This window comes from Prinia subflava, chromosome 2 (assembly GCF_021018805.1).
Source record: "Prinia subflava isolate CZ2003 ecotype Zambia chromosome 2, Cam_Psub_1.2, whole genome shotgun sequence".
In the NCBI taxonomy this organism is placed as follows: Eukaryota; Metazoa; Chordata; class Aves; order Passeriformes; family Cisticolidae; genus Prinia; species Prinia subflava.
In genome coordinates this window covers 23,405,552-23,429,065 of record NC_086248.1, presented here as the reverse complement: position 1 = coordinate 23,429,065, position 23,514 = coordinate 23,405,552, and the positions used below count along the sequence as shown (strand labels likewise).

Below are 23,514 nucleotides of genomic sequence, written 5' to 3'. Positions count from 1 at the left end.
GAATGAATGTGCAAATAAATTGTTACAGCATGTACATCTTTATTGTTGTCTGCCAAAGCAGATATCCCCCTATTGGTTTTTCATCTTTACAGGTTTATTGATTTGTAAGGACTCTGCTGTAAAAACAGTCCTTATCACATACTAGAAATTGCCTTAAGGAATTTTAAAAGCCTGTTCATGCAAATATATGTGTGTGCTTGCAGAGGGGTGGGAAGGAAAAGAGATAAAGAGATCCCTGAGGTGCTTGGATGTAGAAATCCGTAAGGTGCTGTGTGTGGTTCTGTCTGGACGCCGTGCACAGAGCCCTTCAGCAAACCACATGTAAAAGGAGCAACATGGCCACACAGCATCAGCTGAAGAGCTGGATGAGGGCTCCATCCAGGCATGAGTCCCTCTCTTGGCCATGGAGCAGCAAACACAGCTGCTGCCAAGAGGTTTCTGGTAGAACCTTCTCCTAGCCACAGCTATTAGATGGCAGTTAAGTGTATAAGGTGGCAAGTTAAGGACTTGGAGTCTGGAATGATGGTACATGTAGACATTTTCTTCAGGTTTATGTGCATTGCTTTTACCAACCACAGAGAAATCTGTGTTATTGAAAAGAATTTTTTTCTCTTGCTTAAATGTGAAAAAAGGAATTTGCAGGGCTGTTTCCCTAAGGATACTATCCAGGCCACTACATGAAGGTTATTGACTATATGAGCACATGAAAGTGTACTATTAATATCTTAAAATGACAGATGTATCATCCATGTCTTAAATGCTTATAATGTTCATGATGTACAAATCCTCTTTTGAGTGGCATTACCTATTAAGTGGAACATTCTACTAATATGCAAAACTGTATCTAGAAAACAAATGCCTGGAAGCCAGATGATCTGGTCTTTTTCTGTACTAGACTCCTATAAAAAGCATCTGTGGTATACATATTCAGTTAGAGCTGAAGATCCAGCTTTAAGAGATACTTAAAACATTCTGTGCATTGTATAGTGTATATTTCTTTTTCTTCATAGCACATGGGCTGTTCTGCATAGGAACAAACAAGTCTTTACTGATGTTACTTATAACTCAGATATAAATTATTAAAGACTTATATAACCAATCAAAACTCAAGACATAAGTATTTCAAAAGAAACACCCTCCTCCACCAAAGCTGGAGTGTAGCAATTCTACAATTCTACTTAGACAACAAAATTCCCTCCTCAAATATCAGAGTGTTGCTGCTGGCTTTCCACCTTAGGCCCAAGTTCCAGGGCAAGCTGATTCTTACCACTTCCCACTCTGGTCTTCTTCAGCCACTCTAAACTGAATCCCCATATGTGAAGGTCCTAAACTTTTGTCATTATTTCCCACCTTTGTAAATCCCGGTGCTTTCCCCAACAACCTCACCCTCCCTTTTGAGTCTGACTTAGTTCAGCCTCACTCAGGGCTGTGTGATCTGCTGCTTCAGTGCTGTCCTGGGGAAGGTCATGATTCCCACAGATCGATTTGACATCCTTTTATCCAAAGCCTGGGTATTCAGGACATCTGCAGATGACACTGTAATGCATGCAGTCAACCAAGTCAGGTAATCTTACTAGTTTTAAATTATCCAATTCATGTCAGTGTTTAATGCAACTAACCCAACTTTTCTTCCTCCAATCTACAGTGTTACAGCAATCACGTAAGAACAGCATTGGATAAGGACGAGATATTGGAGGCTGATTGTGAGAAGAAACAGCTGGATTTGATTACCATAACATTCAAAGGTTTGTGGTGGTCCCATGACCCTTAATTTCACATTAGCTTAACTCCCAGAAGACTTATGTAATTAAGCTAAGAAACAAAATCTTATTGAAGCAATTTATTATGCACAAATTACATTCAATTTCAGGGACACTAGCCCTTAAGGCCAACATCTGACAGGTTTTTCAGATTCCTAAACTTGCCAGAATTTGTTATAATTAACAGCAGGAACAAGCAAACCTGAACTTTTCTACAAGAGACAAAACAGAAATGCAAATCATGCATTACAAGCAAACATTATGTTGGGGACAGCATTAGTCAAGAACCCTGTACAATTTGAATTAAATGCACACTAACAACTTGTGTGGGAGCCAAATGGACTGACTTTCCTGTGGGAGATAATTTCCTAATAAAACTTTCTATCTAACTAAATAACAGATACAAGCACAGAATGTTTATAATGCTTCTAGTTACCAAGCACAGCAGAAGGAAGGCATTGAAAATAATAAAGTGGACTGAGCATTTTTGTTCTTGAGCTGTGACACTGTACCCCTCCTTCGGTGGGACAGGATTTACATTAACACAGGGCTTCAGAGGGGGAATCACTGCAGCATTGGGATTAACAAATGAGATGCAACAGCCTCCAGGAAAGGACCTGAATCCACAGAATTTTTAACTGCAAACCAATATTTAGGGCTCCCGCAAAATTCTACCAGTTCTCAACTCCTCACCTTCAAAAGCCAATTAATTCTCTTTGGAATTACCAGTATTACCAGGAAATGGAGGGAGTAGAGAAGCTCTGAAACACCAACATATCTGTAACTGAGAAGGGACAAACCATCCTCAGACCACCTTCCCCTTCTGAACCACGTACATTCATTCCACCACTCCAATTATTTGCCTTGTCCCTTAAGAAAGTTGTGACAGCAGTGTTACACTTAAACAGATATTCCAGTTTTCAATTACCAATGAAGTCTATTTTTATATGCACTTTAAATATGACAGCAATAAAGTAGCTCAGATTTCAACCTCCTACACTGGCTCTTCTACTGCAATGTAACTGTTGCCAAAGTCCTTCAAAATTAAGAACGGACAAACTGACTTAGTTGTGTCCACTTAAAGAGCCCCTAAATCTCTCCTGTTTTAACAGATTACAGTAATGTTTGTGATAAATTGATAGTGATATCACAGGAAAATGAAATCTGAATAATGTGCATTTATTCTAAGTAACTAGCACTTCAAATGTGTAAAAATACGTCTCTTCAGTAAGAGAACATTGTGTGGTGTTGTTTGTATAGTTTTACAGGCAAACCATGACAGGAGAAACACTCCTCTGAACTGTAGATTCTTTCTCCATTCTTAAACTTGCATTAGTCTAGACTTCAGTGTTCAGTTATCAAAGCAGTTTGTAAACTATCTCCTCTTCAAAGAAAGAAATCCTGTCTCTCCACTTCCATTTACTTTGTACATCAAATTAACAATCAAACAGCAAAACAAACATAAATTTAAGTGCTGTGTTGTTTCTCAGCTTCATGCTTTCCATCATCCCAAGCTGAGCTGACAGGAAGCTATTTCACAACTTGCTCTAACCAAATAAAGCAGCAGTAGAGCAGAGCAGCACTAGACAGGAAGGCAAACATCCCAGGCCGGCAGAGGCTGATCGCAGGATTGCCCCGGGCAGCAGTGGAGGAGCACCACCACTACCTGCCAGTACTGGGGATGTGAGCAAGCGTGGAGGGGATGCTGTGAAGTCCAGACTGAAGCCTGCAGCCAGGAAACAAGCCTGCACTTGAGGAGTAGAGCTCCTAGGAATATTGCCAATCCCTTGTGCAAGGACTTACATGCACACAGAGATCAGTGCCCCCATGCATGCACAAGGGGCACAGTGTAAGGAGGATACAGCTCAGGAGATAGGGGATGTTTTGAAGTGAGAAATGGGATGCACCTGGATCATCATTGGGCCAGGGTGCTGGCCACAAAAACTGAAAAATTTGAGACTGTTTCAACTGGCAGTTGGGCAAGACTGAAAGTCAGAAAAAGCAACTTGTTCAGATGGATGTAACATGAGGTGGATGTAGCTAAAATTCATTGTGAGGGCAAGATTCAGAAGTGCCTCTGTACCAACATGAGGAACCTAAATATGAAGACATTACAAGAATTACTGGCACCAAGAAATCAATCCTTCCTGTTTCTTGTGGGCTTGCAGGAATGGGCAATGTTACCAGATTACCAGAAATGACAGAAGAGGATGTACAAGTGAGGGTAGAGTACTGTGCACGAAAGATTATGTAAAGTATAATAGCTTTATATAATAAGGAAACAATAGTCCTTGTGGATGGAAAATCCAGACTCTACTAGAATATATACAATACAAATAATTAAATTACTTCCAAGTAAGCTTAATAATAGTGAGCATAAACTGTGAAGCCAGACTGAGACCTGCAAGTTCAGGACTGACAGCAGGAGTGTGAGATTCCTGCTACCTTTATTGAACTGCATTGATATTCAGCAGGATGAGCAGGGGGGAAAAAAATCCCAAATAAACCCAAACCAAGATGACCCAATGAATCGGACAAAAACATCAGAGGAAAAAAGTACTCCTGAATAATTAGTAAGTAAGAAAACCCACAAGAAAAGATGCTGTTCCTGGTGTGGTCTTGCTCTGCAACCACAATACAATTAATATCAGTGTTGCAGAGAAAGAATCCAGCACAGAAATGCAGAATTCTTTGGGGTTGCCCTCTTCTCTCAGGCAACTGATGACAGGACAAGGGAAATGGCCTCAAGCTGCATCACAGGAAGTTCAGGCTGGATGGATATTAGGAGAACTTTCTTCACTGAAAAAGTGGTCACGCTTTGGAACAGGCGTGTCCGGGGAAGTGGTGAAGTTGTAATCCCTGGAAGTGTTAAAAAATAAGCAGATGTGGCACTTTGTGATAAGGTTTAGTGGGTGTGGGTAGTGTTTGGTTGAATGTTGGACTTCATGATCTTGTAGGTCTTTTCCAACTTTAATGATTCTATGAATTAAAGGATTTACACAATGGGAGGGAAGGCAAAGTGTCAAAACACCCTAAAACATAGTTCAAAAGAAAGCAATCTAGAAGCTATTTAAAAACTCATCAAATACCAAACCCCAGAAAAACTTGTAATAGAAGCTCTCATAAAACATGTGTGGCACTGCAAAAGGAAAAGTCTGTGTGGATCTGAAAAACATCTGTATGACTTTAATGGGAAAATCAAGGATGCTACCATGATACTCCTGTCTTCTCCTCTTTGAGGAATGGAAAGCTTCTCCAAGTAAGGAAAAGCCACAAAACTGCTCATGCCAAATGTAAACATAAACTTAAAGAGGACTAAAAATGAACTTGAAAAATAGAAAGGGTGCTCTATTTTAACTTTTTTCAGTATATTAAAAGCAGTAAACTTGATAAGCCACTGGCTGGATGACAAAAGTGTGAAAAGCAGCATTCATGGTCAGGTACAAGCCCTTGCAAAAGAAGCTCATATATCTGCTTGCATTATTTTTTCTTGTTGCAAATGTTTGATTCCTACACTTACTGTGTTCTTTGTACCAGGTCATTAAAGGAACTAGATCAATAAGTAAACAGAGAGAAAATATTAGACTAAATATAAATAAACAAGTCAGATGTCAGGAAGTCACCAAGACCAGACAGCATTCATGCAGAAGCTCTCCAATGTGGAATTTAAAAACAAATATGTGTAACCTATCATTGCAAACAGCCATTGTGCCAGAAAAATGGGGAGTTTCCCTTCTACAAAGGAAGACTTTAGAGATGATGCTGGGAAGTACACAAATACAGACCAGTCTTACATCACTAAGATAACAGACCTGTAATAAAATCACTGAGCACACAGATAATCACAGTCTGTTGAAAAAGCTTTGGTGTGGATTCTGCAAAGGGAAATCCTGTCCCATCAACTTGCTGGATCTCTACAATAGTGTCAAGGACCAGGGGGATAAAGGGGATTCACTGGACATGATATTTTTGAATTTTCATAAAGCCTCTGACAGGGTTCCACACTGAAGGCTCTTACAGAAATTAAGCTGCCACGGGATTAGAGGAAATGATGTTTTGTAGACTGAAAGCTGCTTAAAGGACAGGAAGCAAATGGAAGGACTTAGGGATGGAAAAGACTTGGGTCCTCCAAGGACCGATGCCAGGACTGGTTTTACTCTGTCTCATGATTGATGAGCTGAAGAAGGGAGCAAACTGTGAATGCTCTGGTTTTTCACATCTCTTACTAAAGACCCTGAGCTCTTTTGGGTAGTCAAACGTTGGCTGAATTTCAAAAAGCCCTCAAAGCTGAACAAACAGGGCGAAAATGTGGCAGCCAAGCTACAGTGTAAACAAACAAGGGGGGAAAAAAACCAACCTGAAACCCTGATTACATGATGCTCAACTCCAATCTGCTGTTGGTAGAGTTGCTGACCCTTCCCTAAAACTATCCTCTCAGCAGCAGCCCCATATCCCTCAAATACTGGGTAGCTTGAGGAAGGACATCAAGAACAAGGCAAAGAGAGTCACTACAGCTAAAGACTACGAATCCACATTTTAAATGCTGTGTGCACTTCTGGTCTCTGCATCTGAAGGAGGATGTAGTGGACTCAGAGAAGGCCACAGAAAAGACCAACTAGAACATTTAAGGAGGAAAAGTACCTCCACTACAAAAGGAGACACCAAAAAGGTCAAATTTTCCGTTTGGAGAAGGGAAGAAGAAGGAAGGATATGAAAGCTTAAAAAACCCCCGAACTATATATATATATATATATGTATATAAAAATATAAAAAAGTCCTGAAAATGGCAGATAAAAACTAAAGCTCCACAAATCCTGCAAATTCAAGGGTAAATAATCACTTGCCTGTATCTTCCTGAAGATGCTGAGATCTAAATACTCCTTTAAAACTATTATTTGAAAATGGTATCTGTGGTTGACTATACTGATATTAGCAATGGAGAGCAGCACAGTGTCATTGTAAGCTGTTGTGCTGTTCCAGGATGGTCTCTGATGAAGACCCATAGTACTTGCACATTATAGCTCACTGAAACAATCTTTGAGTGGTTCTAATCTGTTATTCTAACAGATGCACTCTGACCTTTGTACTACTCTGTAACAATACATGAATATTGTATGTTGGCCGAGTTAGCAGGAGGTTTCCTGCAAAAGTGTAACAGTTTTGATCAATAGGCTGCTAGGAACAGAACCTGGATCAGATTAGGTCTGTGGATTACATTTGAAGGGTGTCCCACTACTGGTAACTGAAAATGAGCAAATTCAGGAGATACCTGTGTCTTCCCTAGAACATTTTTTAAGTTTCAAAAGGGGAAAAAAATATTTCAAACTATTCAATTATGAAAAAAAGGCAACAAAAGATACAAGGAGTGAACCAGTTCAAAACTATGTTCTCTATAGCAAAAAACCAGGATCTGTTAGGAACTATGCCAGTACTGCTAGTATTGATGTTTTTGCCTTTTTTCCAGTCAGTCTGTTTTTATAAACAGTGAACAACACCACAGAGTAGAAGAAAAGGACTGTGATACACAAAAAACCCAAAAATAAACAGAGTCTTAAAGCAGTAACATATTTTTGGCTAAACCTGACAGTGTGAAGAAGTTAAAGTTGTTTTTGTTATCCTCAGGGTTTAGATATGCTTTTGCATGAAGATCAGGAGTTCCTTGAGCCTTTGTAAATAAATGGCTGCTTGGGGAGTGGAATGCTTCCTCTCACATATGCATGAGGTCCAGGGTGCAGGGTAATTTTATGAATCTCCAGTGTACTTTCAAGAGCCCCTTGTGTAGCAGAGGTTTCCTGATGAGCATGTGTTTGCAGATCACAAATTCCCAAAGGGAAGCTACAGATGCACTACAGCTGCTTACCTTCAGTAAGAGCTGCTTGGGAATCACCGAGATACACAATCATCTGGTTTGCAATCAGAGGAACACACGCCTGGGCTTCAGAAGGAGGTGCAGAGGGTCATTACCCCCACCAAGGGGGTGTGAGCACACAGATACAGTGCCTACCAGTGTCTGTGATTTGGGAGAAGTTAGACACATTTAGGGTTGCCTGAATCTTGCATTCTTCCTTAGTCATCCAAGACAGACTGATGGTGGAGACAAGAAACTGAGCTACAGGAATTCCAAACACAGTTGACATCTTTGTGTCCTTGTTTTCAGATGGATAAAGAAGCAGAGGTGCTACTCATGCTCAAACTAACCTTCATTTTCTCTGATGAACTATATTAAGGCTTTCATACACTCCCATAAACTGATGCTGCTTTTTGGTGACATGCAGTTTCTCACCAGAAGGACAATGTTTAATTCTTGCAGTATAAAAATACTTTACATTTATGCAGACTGTCCTTATCTGCAGAATATTGATACATATGGCCACATCTGTGTTGAAAGTGCCATTACACATAGGTCATCCCCAAATTAACAGACAGGTTTTCATGTTCCTCAAACTACTTCTTACAGGGGGTCTAAAATGACAGCTCTAGTCCTACAGAGGACAAGTGAAAATGTATTCAGTTAAAACTGAATGAGAGTTTACTTTGTGGTACCTGGTGAAATCCTGTTATTAAAAAAGGTTTATTTTAACATTTTGCACAAAGTAAAACCAGGGTTTTCCTTGAAAAGAAAAATGTCTTATAGAATATCATAGAATCACAGAATTCTTAGGGTTTAAAGGGCCTCTGGAGACCAATCCCCACAGAACTGCTGCCAGCTAGTGTTGTTATCAAAATTCCTCCAACATCTCAATGTAAATTTTACACATTGAAATACAAAAGGAAATTATTACTTAAATTCTGCTTGAACAGATGCAGAATGACAAGTTTTTGATGTGAGGCTTGCTGTACATGTTAAAGAGTCATCCTACACATGATACAGATATCACCAGTGCTAATGTTCAGCCTGAGATCTAATCTACATCCTTGCTTTGGTTACTCTAAAATAAGTGACATTTACTCTTCAATATTCTTTAATGCAATAGAAGATCACAGCTGGCAGAGATCTGAGGAGATTATTAGTCATTTTGTAACTATGAAATTACTTTGGACTGTTTTATATTTCTGTTAATGTTTATCAGTTTAATAATTCAGCTTTTAATTCTTTCAACACATCTGTAACCATGTGCTTGTTATCATTCTTTGGACCTCGAGAGACAATGCATGTGAACATGTTTGGGCCACAGTCCAGACAAAGACTCTTTTCTATTGCTCCAGTTTATTTTCTACAGTCTTGTACTTCTCTGTCTAACTGGGTCCTAACAAAAGTGTAAGCTTTTGGAAAAGTGTATTTTCCCCCAAGGGAAGTTAGGCCAGTCTGACCTCCTCAAATTATGTTGATCAAAATGATGTACAGATTTTCAGAAAAGCACACATACACAGGCTTTCAAAGTGTTTGTTCTGAAACTGATATACAGCAGAGTCAATAACTCTCAAGAATTCCTCTGACTTCTTTAAGACAGAGTCTATATGTACTTGCTATTTTTATTCAGTGTTTATCATTGTCACATGCTGCTATTTCACACACTCTTTCATCTACTATGACCAGATAAATACCATCTGGTTATGGTAAAGCCTTCAGGCAGAATAATAAAGATGTAGATGTGTACTTAATGCTCTTTCAGGTGCAAGAATGATAACAGTTCCCACGTCCCATGAGACCTGCCCCTTAACACCAGACAAAGCTGGATGTGAACGCTTAGCATTTATTCAGAAGGGGGAAAACTACGTTCTCATCCTTTCTTTCCAAACTAATTTCTGCTTTTCACTTGATGACAGTGTAGTAAAACAGTATCAACAAATTCAGCACGAGTTTCGCCTCCTCCTTTTCCCTTCTAAATAGTTCTTCCAGACTTCAGTACCTGAGATGTCCTTCAGCTGTGCCACAGCGTCCATATGATTATTTGCATCTTATTCTAATGACCACAAATAAATACTGCCTAGCAGCTTGGTCCTTCCCAAGCAGGACCACAATGTTCTGTCATTAATGATCTGGACAAGCCATCTGCAGGAGTAGAGAGGGGAGAAACCTGTGGGAAATTGCTATTCTTTAGAAAGACTGCCACGTGCCATATCAACTTCCACTGGAAACGTACCAAGATCCAAACTTGTAATAAAGGGAATGAATAAATGGTAGGAAAAAATTTCCATAAACTGGTTATAACTGGATGTGAAGCAACAGCAGAAAGCAACATCCCTGTATAAACCTAATCTAATCTTAGTCACTGTCGAAGACTAATCAAATTTGATGTCTTCTAAAACAAACTTGCCACTGGAAAGTGCCAAAAAATATTAACAAGCATAAGTAGCGACAAAAAGCTCAACACACTTGAAAGTATATACTACAATAATTTCCCTGCTCTAAAATGGCACCATGTTATATCAGGTGTATCTGGCATTCACTGTTCTTATGGTGAAATATCTATTTTCCAGCTGCTACCATACTATGCTGTGTTTTAATCCTACTGAGCAAGTCAACAGTATATTTAGGATTGCTGGACTTAAAAAAAAATTTAAAAATTCAATTTCGCTATGAAGGACTATATAGACTAAAAGTTGCATACTACAAAATTTAAAAGGCAATTCACTTTTTCTTCAGAATTTTTTTCCCATTCACATTTTGCTAACACAGTTTCTCAAAGTGTGCTAGTACTCCTCACAGTCACTAAAATGTTATTGTTAACTCACTTTGTTTACTACTGAAAACAATAGCCAAGAGCTGATGATGTCCCAGGTAAGTATGGGTTTTTCCTGAAATGTCATAGATTCTTCTGAGGAATTGAGATTTGTAGAACTGAAAGTAAAATGCATTTCAAGAAACACTGTATCTGTGTGGAATTCACATTTCATTCACATGGGAAATGTTTCCCATAGTATGGGAAATAAAGTCCTCAAGTAAAGTTGTGTTTATCAGAAGTTTGTTTTCCATGCAATAAATTCCAATCAGTGTTGCTAGATTGAAAAAGACATGCCAACCTTATCTTTTAAAAATTACCAGGACTGCACTGCCATTTTACTCCAATGAGAATGAAAAACAAAATTCTCAACCAGCACTGACACAAATATGAAATATTCATATGAAGTAAGATGTCCTTTTCATGTGTGCATAACTCATTTTAGCACTGTGAAAGAGAAATAATGCTAAAAAATGTCAAATGCATAAGTATGCCTAATTTAATTCTTGTTATATTCCTGACAGACCAGTCGCTAGACTTCTGCACAACAAACGGGGAAATGATCTTAATCTCTTAGAACAGAAATTGTTTGTCTGTCACTTTGTGTCTGAAGAGCCTAAAAGAATGACAACTATGTTCCACACTATAATTCAGAAAGTGTTCTTAATCCACATAATTTATATTATATGGAATCCATGTGACTGCCACAATAGCGTGGAATGTGATGTTGATCTATCATGGATATATCATTTATCTGCTCTGTAAGGGGTAACAGCTGGTTGGCTGCATTTCATTCTGGATTACTGCCTTATTTTTACCCCAAGGCTGAGCCAGTAATTACCCCAGCCCTAACAATAAGCCTGGCTGAAAGATACGCCTGGACTGCTGCCATGGGGGCTCCAAAGGGCTGGATGTGGAGTGGCCACCCCAAAGCATCTGATTCCTGCTTGACACCAACACAAAAACAGCCAACACAGGAATTCAGCTTGTTGGTCCCCCTTACATAATTATATCATGCTTCATGCAAACCATAAGGTTCAATAGGTGAAGAGGTCTTGTAAGGAATTTGAACATTTGACATCTTATCATTAGGTAATGACATTTTAATAGTTTAATTAACCATTAAGCAGTGAGAAGTTCAGCATGAGAATGGTTGAAGCTGTCTAGTAATTAAGTCATGAAACAAGATATGCTGCAGGGAAGGAGAAACCTATTTGTTTTGAAGGGGTTCTTAGAAAGGGTTAGGTGATGGGACAAGAAGGAGACTGCTCAGTCTCCAAAGGTACTGTAAAAGGGTCAGAAGGCATTTAAAAAAAATAAAGTAACTTTAAATTATAAAAAGAACTTTTGACATAAAAAATACCCATTAGGAACAAAATATACATAAAATAAAGCCATCCTAGGATGTTGCAGTACAATGCAAGTGTTGAGTTAATATATACAGTGTTGACAGTTTTGTTTCTCACCTATCCAAAAGAATTTTGAACAGGATGAAAATGTAAAAATAGACAATTCCAGAACTTCTAATCAACCAGCACCTGGGAAGCAGTGTGTGTGACTCAAGGAGTTACACCTCTAATGCAGTGACGTGGAAACAGCTGCACTATCAACTATTTTTAGCAGCAGAAGGAACAAGTTCCAGTGACACTGGGTGAGCTGAGGAGCAGAGAGTTAGATAAGTTCCCTGCAGGTCTCTTAGTCGACACTGATCCCTTGCCCAAAACTCTAGAGAGCTCCGTGGAGCTACTGCAGCTGTTTTTTCTCACTTGGTGTTGGTAGTGGAAAAGACTCAAAAGTGCCCCTTTGAGCCAACCAGCAACAGACAGGCACAGATACAGCTGAGTAACACAGCAACTACAAATGGAAAGAAAGATGATATCTGGCACTCCAGTAACAGTGCAGGCAAATTATTTACCTAAGAATAAATTAACCACCAAGCATAATAAACAGCAAACCCTGAAGCTCTCTGTCCCAGAGTTTTCCCCAGCAGAAACTCCAGAACATGTTTTTTGATTAGATTACTCAAGGAACATAAAACCAATCTATCTGATTTTCTTAAAGTCCTGTAGGTGGTTTAAAATACTAAAGCAAGTGAAGCCCACTTTCATAAAATGCTGCTGAATGTTTGTAAGATTACTGGCTGTGTGCAGCAATTTGAAAAATTGTTAGTAAAATACTACTGCTATGCATTTTCCCTTTAAAATATGTGCACTTCAGCAATTAGATGTACATGTGCACACGTAAACATATGTAGCACAGCAGAGGAAGAGAGAGAGAATTTAAGATGATGCCAAATCCCAGTGCTAGGAGAAACATGAAGGTAAATGGAATCTGCTGCCCATGGCTCCAAGATCCCTTTGACTGTACGAATACAAGTGCAAAGGGCACTTGTATTTAGAATTGGAATAGGGAAGTAGAGGGCAGGAATGTCATATATAACCCCTGTAAAGCCCAGTGACTAGAACAATGCCCTGCCAGGGGGTCATAGGACAGCCGAAGTGCTGTGGAGATTATCTTCAGAGCATTTCAAAGCACCTGAAGTTGGTTCTGTATATGAACAAATATATGGCTACAGCATGTCTCACAGGCCTCAACTCACCTGTCATAGATGGTGCCAGTTTTCTTTGCCCTTTGTGGTCCACAGTACCTTCATAAGCCACAGTCACATCATACACTGCATCCAGATAGTCTTTCATTGCGTCAATGGCTACATGAGTTGCCTTCACCCGTGGAGTCAGCACATGCTTTAAAATAGCAAGTCCTAGAGGGGAAAAAAATCAAAAATAATTACAGCGTTTGAAAGTAAACTGGACTACATTCAGAAAAGGAACATCACACCAAGGAATGTCAGCATCTCCATTCAAAATCACAAGAGGTTTATTTTCAATCTCAATTCTCAGTTGAGAGAGTGTGCATGTGTACTCACTGCTTATGCTCTACTGAACACATGTAGAAAATGAAATAGAAATCCTAAAGGACAGTAACAACAGGCAGACTGCTCAGTAAGAGGGCCTTTTTTACAACTCCTCACTAGAGGCAGTGATGGTTTGAACGTGACTCATGAGTGGTGAAACAGCACTTCTCTTACTGTTTACTTTGTGTCCAACTGAGGTTAAAAAAAAGAGCAAATTATCTGAGAAACACTAAACACGCATAGCATCACCTCCTGAAATTCTGTTTCAGAAACAGATCTGACAGATAATCACAGAAAATTTTAAGCACACCTAACACTCATCCAGCATTTTACTTCCCAAGGGCAAACCAATTTAGTGAGCATACTGAATCCTAACCTACTCACTATCCCAGCAGAATACGTAGCAGCAATGGGGGAAAACACGGCACTGAGAACCAAAACCAAGGAGGAATCGTCTGTGCTTCCTTGCAAACAACCTATTACAATTGACTTAGCCACTGACAAACTCAGTGACAGAAATCAAATTTTGTCTTTAACTTTTCCAGGCCAAGCCACAGAGATTGGTATGTCATGGACACAAGAACATCAGGTTTAACATCACTCCATATGTCTTAACAACAGTATTTCACATCCATGTTTACTTCAGTTGACCACTTTCACTTAGAGCATACTTAAGAACATAAAATCACACTGGGCTCAGAAGCATAAACCTGTTTGTCTTTCCAGAATTTTAATATACAATGACTTTCAAAATTTAAAAAAGCAAACAAATAAGCTCAAAACCTTTTCTTGACCTGAACACAGCTCTTCCACATTTACTTGAAACGACTTCTAGGAAAAAAAAAGCAAGCTATGTAAAATTTTTCACTATTTTTCTATGTATATCTTTCTCACAGAGAAATATCAGAATAAAATTCTGGGTTTTAATTTCTAGCCTATTTTTATTGTCTTACTCTTTAATCCATTTTTAAAGAACCATTCATTGGTGAATCCACTGGTTCCTGGTGGGTGAACAGGAAATTTTTCTGTATTGTGGTACTGCTTTTGATACCTTTCAGCTTGCAAAATCAATTCAAAAGATTTTATGTTATGTCCTGATTTTGTACTGAACACCCTTGCTGGGTAAAACATACTTTGATCAAAAATTATGAAAATATCTAGTAAACACTGCAAGATAATGCTAGTTGCTACACCATTCTAACATTCTTAAGAGTTTAAATGTTAATATAAATCATTATCTTGATTTCTTAATATTTGCTAAGAATCTCCTTGTCTGAATGCAAAGATAAAGGCTGTTTATCAGCACTCCTTCTGAAGCCATTGTTTCATGCCTTACTGGCAATAGTGATAACTGTCTGTGCAAAATGTAATATGGATCATGTAAATATTTTGAAGCATAACATAGTGGTAGTGTTTTCTTAGCTTGTGAACTGTTACATCAAAGAGCTAATTATGTTATGTTTCAAAATGTTTACTCTGTAAATGAAGCACTGAATATTCTTGTGCTGTGTCAGCAATGATATTAGTGTGGACATGACACTCAACACAACTCTTGCTGAGCCAAATTCCCTAACATATTCTAAAAACATTGTCATTCTTTTGCTGCCCAACTCATCTTCCCCTTCACCAAACTATTACTGTGAGGAGAAAAAAGGGAAAATTGAGTGAAAATTGAATCATCTAGACATTAAATTATTAAGTTAGGTATCTATGGCTATTAACTGCCTATTTCTTTTAATCCATAGCCAGTTCTGGTGATGGTCAGTGACAATCTGTGAAGTGCAAATATAGAATAAGTCACTCCTACTTCACATGCTGTCAGTGAACTCTGAAGAGTTTAAGTACAATATGAGTATGTATCTAAAGCAATAAAGTCCATAATCCATTATTCAGAAACACTATAGTGCATGATAAACACCAGTTCAACACATCCTCCTAAAGAATCTGTTTTTTAAAAACATTACCACATATTCTTGCAATTACTTACGATCTTTGCTAAAATCAACATAACAGAATTTAAATCCAAGTAGTTACAGTATAGTTACCTTGGCAAAGTGCCTGCATCCAATTCACAAAACACACTGTGCTTAAACTGTTTTTAATGTTGTGCAATACAGTTAGGACCCTCTGTCAAAGTATTTAAGGTCATGAGATTTTATTTTAAATGCCAAAAAAAATGAACTAGATACTACTAATATTTTAATGTTCTACCTTGAAAAGCCACAGCTTTGCTCTTCTAATTTTTAAATGATAGACACAAAAAAAGAAAAAAATCTGAAGAAATATGATGAGCAATGATATTTCAAATGTCATTCATTTACTACATTATTGCAAGATGCAGAATTACTTCAGAAAGTCTGCAAGAAAACTGAATGAAATAAAATAATTACTTTGGCAAGTACAAAGGCCCAAATCATTAACATCTATAGAACTGAATTTTTCATCTAAACACAAAATAACAAAAAGACACTAAACAAAACATCATTTATCTAACTTCATCAGGGTGAAGTAACACATAATAGCAGCTAAGCACAACTCTGTGTAGAAGATTGCCATCCTCTTCCCTTCATCCAGGCCAAAACCTCAAAGAGTTGTTCAGTATAGGCAGGCCATCCACATTTTCAGACTCTGTTAATTGTATTTCTACCCCTGATGTGTACACACCACATTTTAAAAAGAAAACAGTAAAAATTCTCAGCTTTCCGCAGCTCTCTCCCCACCCCATGAAACCATGTACTTGAAACTCAGCTTTCAAGTACACAAAAACTGAAACCAGGGTGAAAAGACCAATTGATTTCTTGATTTCAAGACCAATTACATCTTTCCTTTTTCATGTTTCTGTGGGTGCAGTGAAGATATTGGACAGAAAGCTCTGCAGCTACGTGCATTGTCCCAAGTACTCACCCAGCTCTTGAGTTCCCACCAGCTTTCTGGAATGCCTCCAGTGATTCAAAGCCTTACATACTGAAACCAGAGTCCATAGCTAGACTTAAAAAATAACAAATGGTGGGAGAGCTCATCCATTTGTATGCTACTATTCCATCGACTTATGGAAACAGGACTCAACTGTATTAGAAAACTGCATGCACTAGTAAAAAGTGTTTTTCTGTTACCGTGAACTAAAGTATTCAGGAAATGCAACTAATCTCTTCAGGAAGAGAATGACCAGCTCACAGCAAGACATGGGGGACACCACACATTGGTACACTTTCTTCCATCTATCTTCCATGGATGTCTACAGAAATACAGCATAGCTTTTTGTTTTCCTGACTTAATTTCCTAAGGATAACTTTTAATAACACAGACCCTTACTTCATTCTAATGACTGGTCTCAAATGCTTCTCAAGGTCCATAACCCACTCTTTTTTTTAAACTATATTCTTTGTCCACATCTCACTGAGCACTTTTAGACCAAGCCTGCTTTCATGAAAGTGTAGAATAAATACCACCAAAAGCTATTTTCTTTAGAGACAACTCAAAACAACTTTTATGGCTATTGAATATTTTGAATTGCTTTAGAACACAATCAAAAAAACTGATGCCAAGATCTAGAAGGGAAACATTTTCAATTAGGTCCACTGAAACACCTTTTTTTTACATGACCTGTAAAACAATTTTGAGATAAGCATATCCTGCATACATAAACATCTTAGCAGAAAGCATATTTGTCAAGATAAACTTAGCATTAAAAAATATTTAGTAACTTTTCTGCATAAAACCAAAGAAGATAATAAACGCATACCTTAAATGTTTGCTTGATGAAATGACCTTTGTTAGAAATCAAACATTAATACCGAATTCCAAAAACTCCTTTCACCAGGGAAGATTGTTTTGTCTTCATTCAGCAAAAACAAGCCAAGTTAAATTTAAGAAGTTTCTCATCCCCTTAACTTTGACTTTTCAGAGTTAGTAATATTAGGAATAGGAGGGCTTTGGATTATTTCTATTTATTTTCAAATTCTTAAAATGCCACTTGTTAACATTTTGATAAAATTCATATTCTACCAAAGAAATTTTTGATGCTTGGGGTATCCTGTGCAGGGCCACGATTCAGACCCAGTGATTCTGATGGGTCCTTTCCAACACAGCATATTCTATGATTCTATGACTGACTACTACAAAATGATAAAAAATCTACACATAGATATTTTGGCTACATACAAATGAAAAGAAATTTTATACCAGAAGCCGGTACAAAAAATAACAATAATGTATTTTGCAGGGTTTATAGAAATTTTTCTCTATAGTCCAATATCATTAAAAAGACCCAGGCTTAAAAGATTTACAGTCTGAATTAAACACATCCAATAAAAGTTACTACTTCTATTATTATGACAAGCTTAGTTAAATCCCTATGAAAATATGAGTGCCACCTACATATCAAGACTGGACTCAGCAACTTAAGCTCACTGACCAGTGGAGAAGAAGTCCTGCACTTTTAAGAAGCCTAAACCCATGGAACAAAAGGTAAGGTATCATCAATATGTAAGCTGACTGAACGACTGCATCAGACTTTGAAGACAGGAACCATGTTGGCAGACTACTCCCACACAGTGGAAAACAAAAACAAACTCAACTACTGACTATGTACTTAAGTACTGGAAATTTGAATGCAAAAGCTCAGAAGACAAGGGGCAAAACCCATGCCATCATATTCTTAGTTCTTTGAGAGAGCAGAGGAAGAAATATTTGATTATGGAAATGTTGCCAGATGTACAATTAGAGGCATACTGAAACATGGAGGGAGAGCCTGTCCTGGTAGCAATTGCTGGAGTCACCTCACCCAGGCATCCACTTTGTGCCAGGAGAGGACAACGAGGTGTATCAGGCTCAAATCCACACAGCACACATGCCCCTTAGCTTGGAAGCCTCCATCAGAAATGAGAAAACCTAACATACATCTACATCTGATATTCTGGCAACACGTGGCTTATGTAGCTTGTTGTAGCTGTAAAATTCCAGCAAATATTGTTATTTTGGCCAAAAATATAAATACTGGATTAATTGTCTTAACTCCACAAAATTTAACTTGCTCTATGATTAACTCCTGCATTAATCCTACTACAAATTACCGAACAGCTCAGTTTTAGAGATGTCTTTTTTGCTTTCATGTTTAAATGTCAACAAGTTTCCTTGCCAATACAACCAATCAAACATATTTTGTGTTTACCTTCTAACCCAGGTAAGAAGTTTATCTGAGGGGAATCTTCTGCCACTTGTAAAAGATGAGAGTAACCTTCAGTTTTTGGAGGTACTAGCATTGCCCTTAGATGACAACATTCCCAGCCCATCACCACAAAATCAGTATTCTGGAAACAACCAACTTTTTGTTGCTAATTCTCAATGAATACAGTTCAGTGGACAGGACTTACAATGGACCCACCCTATGTGTTTGATTTGCTTGTTTTGTAAAGAAGAAAACCATCTGTTCTTGCCAGAAATCAAGATTTTGTGTAGAACCCAAGCCCTGTGGCAAAACAAACTGTAATGTGAATTATTATTGGTATTTTTAAATGTTTCCTCTCTTTCAAGGGCTACCTCAAGCTTAAATTTTTTTGCTGCTTGATATCCTTCCATCCTATTCATAGACAGTTGAGATTTATTTAAATATTTATATCAGTGAATGAAGTAATGATAGTTGGAATCAGCAATGTCACAGTACTTCTTTTTATGTCAATATCAGCTTTTAAAAAATTCATTTTAGAATTCTTTTTGCTGAACTGGTTCTAGGACCAATTGTAAAGAGCCAGTAACTGTATGCAAAACTTAGAATGAACATCAAGATATGAGATGCAGCTCATCAACTGGTCCCACTAAGAGCAGATGGTTAAGTTCAGCCCAAGAATTCTGCCTAAATCAATGAATCTTCACTAGAAGAGGATGCAGCTCATGAAGAGTAAAAGTAAAATCCCACAAAAACCTTTTTATACTTCCTTTCTGAAAAACTACTAAAACACATACATACACTAATGTCAAAACCAGTATTTCAGACAGCATCACAAACACTGAGTTATGTTTGTGCTCTAGGAATAACTTTGTTATCCTTGGGGATAGAAGCTCTGGTTCTAACATGGGTTTCTAGTTTAATTCTTCTTAATTAACCACTTTTCCCAATATTACACTTGCAGTATTTTCTCAATATAAAATTGAGCAAAAATGTAGGGAAAAAATCATTTCAAGGTAAAAAACAAACAAATTCCCCTGCATGTTGGTAAGGCCCATGCTGAAGCACTGTGATCTGTAACAAACATAATAAGATGACAAGATTAAATTATTAGACTTCATTATATCCCCACAAAGAATGAAGTGAAGTTTTATTTAAACCGTAGATTACAGTGTATCCTCCTCATTCCTATGGCTGGCAGAACCACTATGTGTTCCTACCCTGCCTAAAACAGTGGAAGGAGAAAGTCTCCTGGATCTTCTGGACAAGTGTGGCAAGCTGTTCTTGCTCGAGCCCAGCTCGCAGGGAGCACGGCCATCGCTCAGCCTGCCCTGGCCCTGGCAGGCCCGCGGCCACGGCTCCCACTGCAGCCGCAGCACGCGGGGACACCGGGGCTGCTGAGGGCACGCCACGAGCCAGGGCCAGCAGCACTGCACTGCAGCACTGGGGCCCTGGGGAGCTGTAAGCACATCCTGCCAGCAGCCACCTGGAGCTCCCCAGCCCTAGAGCCCCCGGCACATTGGGATGTGCCCTGGACTGGGACGTGCTGGAGGCTCAGCCCTCAGAAGAGTCTGGTTCTGCTCTCAGTGTCGGCCCCTGCTTCTCAACACACTTGCACGAGGGATGCTCCAGTTCTGTGTCTGTGTGCACATGAAGGGGAGCACGGCCCCGGGGGTGCACAGACTGCTTCCCATTCTCCCCACATAAAAAGTGGGACAGAGGCCAACAACAAAAGAATTTAGCAGTGGGGAGAAGAAGGTCAAGAGGATTCTGCAACAGAATTGGAGATGCTTCTTGTTTAGTAACAATTTGTCATGAGAGTTTTTAAAAGGAGTAATTGTTGCAAAATAAAAACAGTGCAGTACGGGAGAGAAAAACAGTAGAAGAAACAAACAGGTGCTCTGAAAGCACAAAAGTAGTGTTTTACTGCTTGGCAGACTGTAGAGATATAATTAGAGCCTTTTCCCTGAAAAAGAAGGTGAGAAAAAACAATCCTATTAAACAAGCCCTCCCTCTGAACTCTCAAAGAACCACCAACCTAAATGAAACACTTGACTTTCATTTCCGACAGGAAACTGAAGCGATGAACAAATACATTATGACTTCAGCTCTCCTGCTCATACACGCAAACAAATTCCATTCTTCCCAAGGAGAAGAAAAGCATATATCCTTTTGGACAAGAGTTAACAATACCTAATAGCTTGATTATATCAACAGGCTGATCCACAGACTTGTGAATTCATTTCAGTGTGTCACAGAGATGAATTTACCAGACCTATTTGTTATTCTTTGTTTACGTTTAGAGTGAATTATTTCACTTTGGTCAACAGGAAAAAACAAAATCAGGAAACATGTTCACTGAACTGTTGGATTTAAAGTTTACGTGCATATGATGTGAGAAAATACAAAAAATCTTGGACTCTTGGATTTTTTGCAGGCTTTTCCAAAGATGAAGTAATTCCATCTGTGGTTATAGAAACAATCCCACAGTGCCAACAATCAAAGCAATTCCAGAATGAAGGTCAACCAAGGAACAGTGAGACTGGAAGGTGAGAGAGGAACAAACCCAAAATGCCATAGGAGTACTAAGACTAATTAAATGAAATGAAGGCCCAGCAAGCTCTATGCAAAATACTCTTTATATTGACTAACAACTGTAATTGGAGCTGCAATATCAACTCAGATGGACTGGTTCCCTGATGCAGTGTAGGCAATTCTTACAAGCTTAAGGAGCAAGAAAATAAGTAATACACAGCTAGAGGTAGAAACTACAGTGAGCCTTCTGTTACTGTTGTACATTGTGAAATGCATGAAATGACTGTATATGAACTACTATAATCTTACTCTGTAAGAGAAATTGTAGTTTATACTATTTTAAACCTTTAAATACCAATCATGCAGGTTTAAAAGTCCAGTTAAGGTGATACGATCTTCATATTATATAACAATTTCATGTAATACATGTTAACACCATAACAAAAGAATTCTTTTAAGATGTTTTTTGCCTACCTTCCTTTTCAGCAAATGATTGACTATCCGCAATGACTTTTGGAATTTCTGGATTGTAACGAGTCCCCTCTGGAAAAATCACTAAATACATCTGTGAAATTAAAAAAGAAACAAAACAGACAAGTTCTTATAATGAATATAAACTGACTGCTTTTACAGAAATTATCAACACCGGATAGGCCCATATTGTATTTAACTCACACCACTGACTATTGTAAGAATCAAAAGAAAATCAGAATACTTGACTAAAATTTTTTAGCTCTAAGAAACTTACTGTTCCAGGTTCAAAATAATTTCCTTTGAAAATACACCATAGAAAATACTCCATGTGATTTAGGAAGGAAGATAGCATGTGGCAACAAATGTCAGCAAGTCAGGAGGAGCTGATATCAATAGGAGTATCAGTTTTAAGAGATTTTGAAACAACAGACAAATACATCACAAAGTGACCAATTTTTTTTTAATGGTGATCTTGCCTCTTGCCTTTCCTTATACTGAAATATACAGTAATTCATTCATTATTAGAAATACTGCTAATTGAAATGATGATAGATCTTGTGTGCCTTTATGTCTCTCATTAAATTGGATATTAAATATCCTACTCTTGATGAATATTAGGAATTCAAATTCATAGTTTAGCGTAATTTGAACTTTAAAGTCACATTCCGTTAAGCATGTGTGCCCGCAAGGTTAGATTTCTAAAGTAAATTCATTTGCTTGCCTGTTCATCATCAAACTATCTCTGGCTTCTCAAATCACTACACAGGTAAAGGTTGTCTAAGTATCTGCATATCTGACTGTAAAATTGTGTACCCAAATAGGAGCAGTCAAATTTGACAATTTTCCATTTTCTTTTGAAACACAACGGAGGGGTTTCAAGGTTTTTGTGTGTATGTCTTGCATTATGTCCTACAAACAAAGCTGATGCAAAACATCACTTAAACAGTGAAAATTTCATACTGGGGGCTCATCTGCAGAAGCATCTATGGCCACAAATGGTAACTGCTATGGAGCTGAACATGACACATTCATAGTAAAATGCCTACTGTAAATACTTAATTTATTAACTTTGCAGAAAGCAGTCTCAAGAAACATTTGAAAGAAAACAAGATAATGGATTTACAAAACAGTCCAAGGAATATTATTAGTGATTAGACAGAGATTTTGATAATTGGGAGTGCACATCACATAAAGATAAGACTCAAAAAGAGACACACAGGAATGCAACTTTGTGCTTCTGGCTCACAAAACATCAGAGTGTGCTGGTATTTGCATTTAATGATTGTGGAACAGCTACAGAAAGGGCTGAATGCCAGAAGAAAGGCCCCAGCAAATGACCTCTCCAGAATCACCCCACAGTGAGGAAGGTTGAAAGATGCACTAAAATGCAGAGGTGGGAAGAAATCTAGGAAATGTGCCAACCAGAGAAGCCAGCTGGAGATCAAGAAAAAGGAAAACTGAGTACATAGCCTAGAACCTGACATGGGAAAAAAAAGAAAATAAACATTAAAAATAGCAAAACCAGTGTCAGTAGAGTAAAGAGATCTAGGAGAAAGACTGTACTCATCACAGTATGTTTGGTGGAAATGGGCAGACTGCAAAGGCAGGTGAAGTCCAAGAATGTGCAAGGACCAACAGAAGATATCCAAGATGCACATAGATTTGGTGGTAAGGGAACAGAAGAAAATGGGTTCAAGGTGTTTACTTTTTCATATATAACAGTAGCATAAGTACAGGGACAAGTACAGGAATCCTTAGACCCACATGTAGTCCACACTTCCCCCAGTCATCTATACATTTCATCTATGATGTATAATGTTAAGATATATAAGTGACTAAGTAAAACTTTTCCTAGGTAGCTGGACAGGACATAATATTCAAATCCAGATGAATTTTTTCCTTTTCATAAATGTGCTTATGTTCAAATCTTGTAATTTGGATGCTTAAAATGGTACTTCAAGATAGGTGTTCCAGTTCCACCCATCCATCCCTATTAAAGACCGC

General features: G+C 38.2%; 1 protein-coding gene across 1 annotated transcript in view; it reads right to left on the bottom strand.

The window, feature by feature from the left end:
• AGPAT5 (1-acylglycerol-3-phosphate O-acyltransferase 5) overlaps positions 1-23,514 on the bottom strand; it is a 54,923-nt gene that overhangs the window by 5,605 nt on the left and 25,804 nt on the right. Inside the window, exons 5-6 of the mRNA XM_063389349.1 lie at positions 21,511-21,601; positions 13,023-13,184 (exon numbers count right to left, since the gene is read on the bottom strand). Of these exons, the coding sequence (XP_063245419.1) occupies positions 13,023-13,184; positions 21,511-21,601 (253 nt within the window). The remainder of the gene's footprint in view (positions 1-13,022; positions 13,185-21,510; positions 21,602-23,514) is intronic.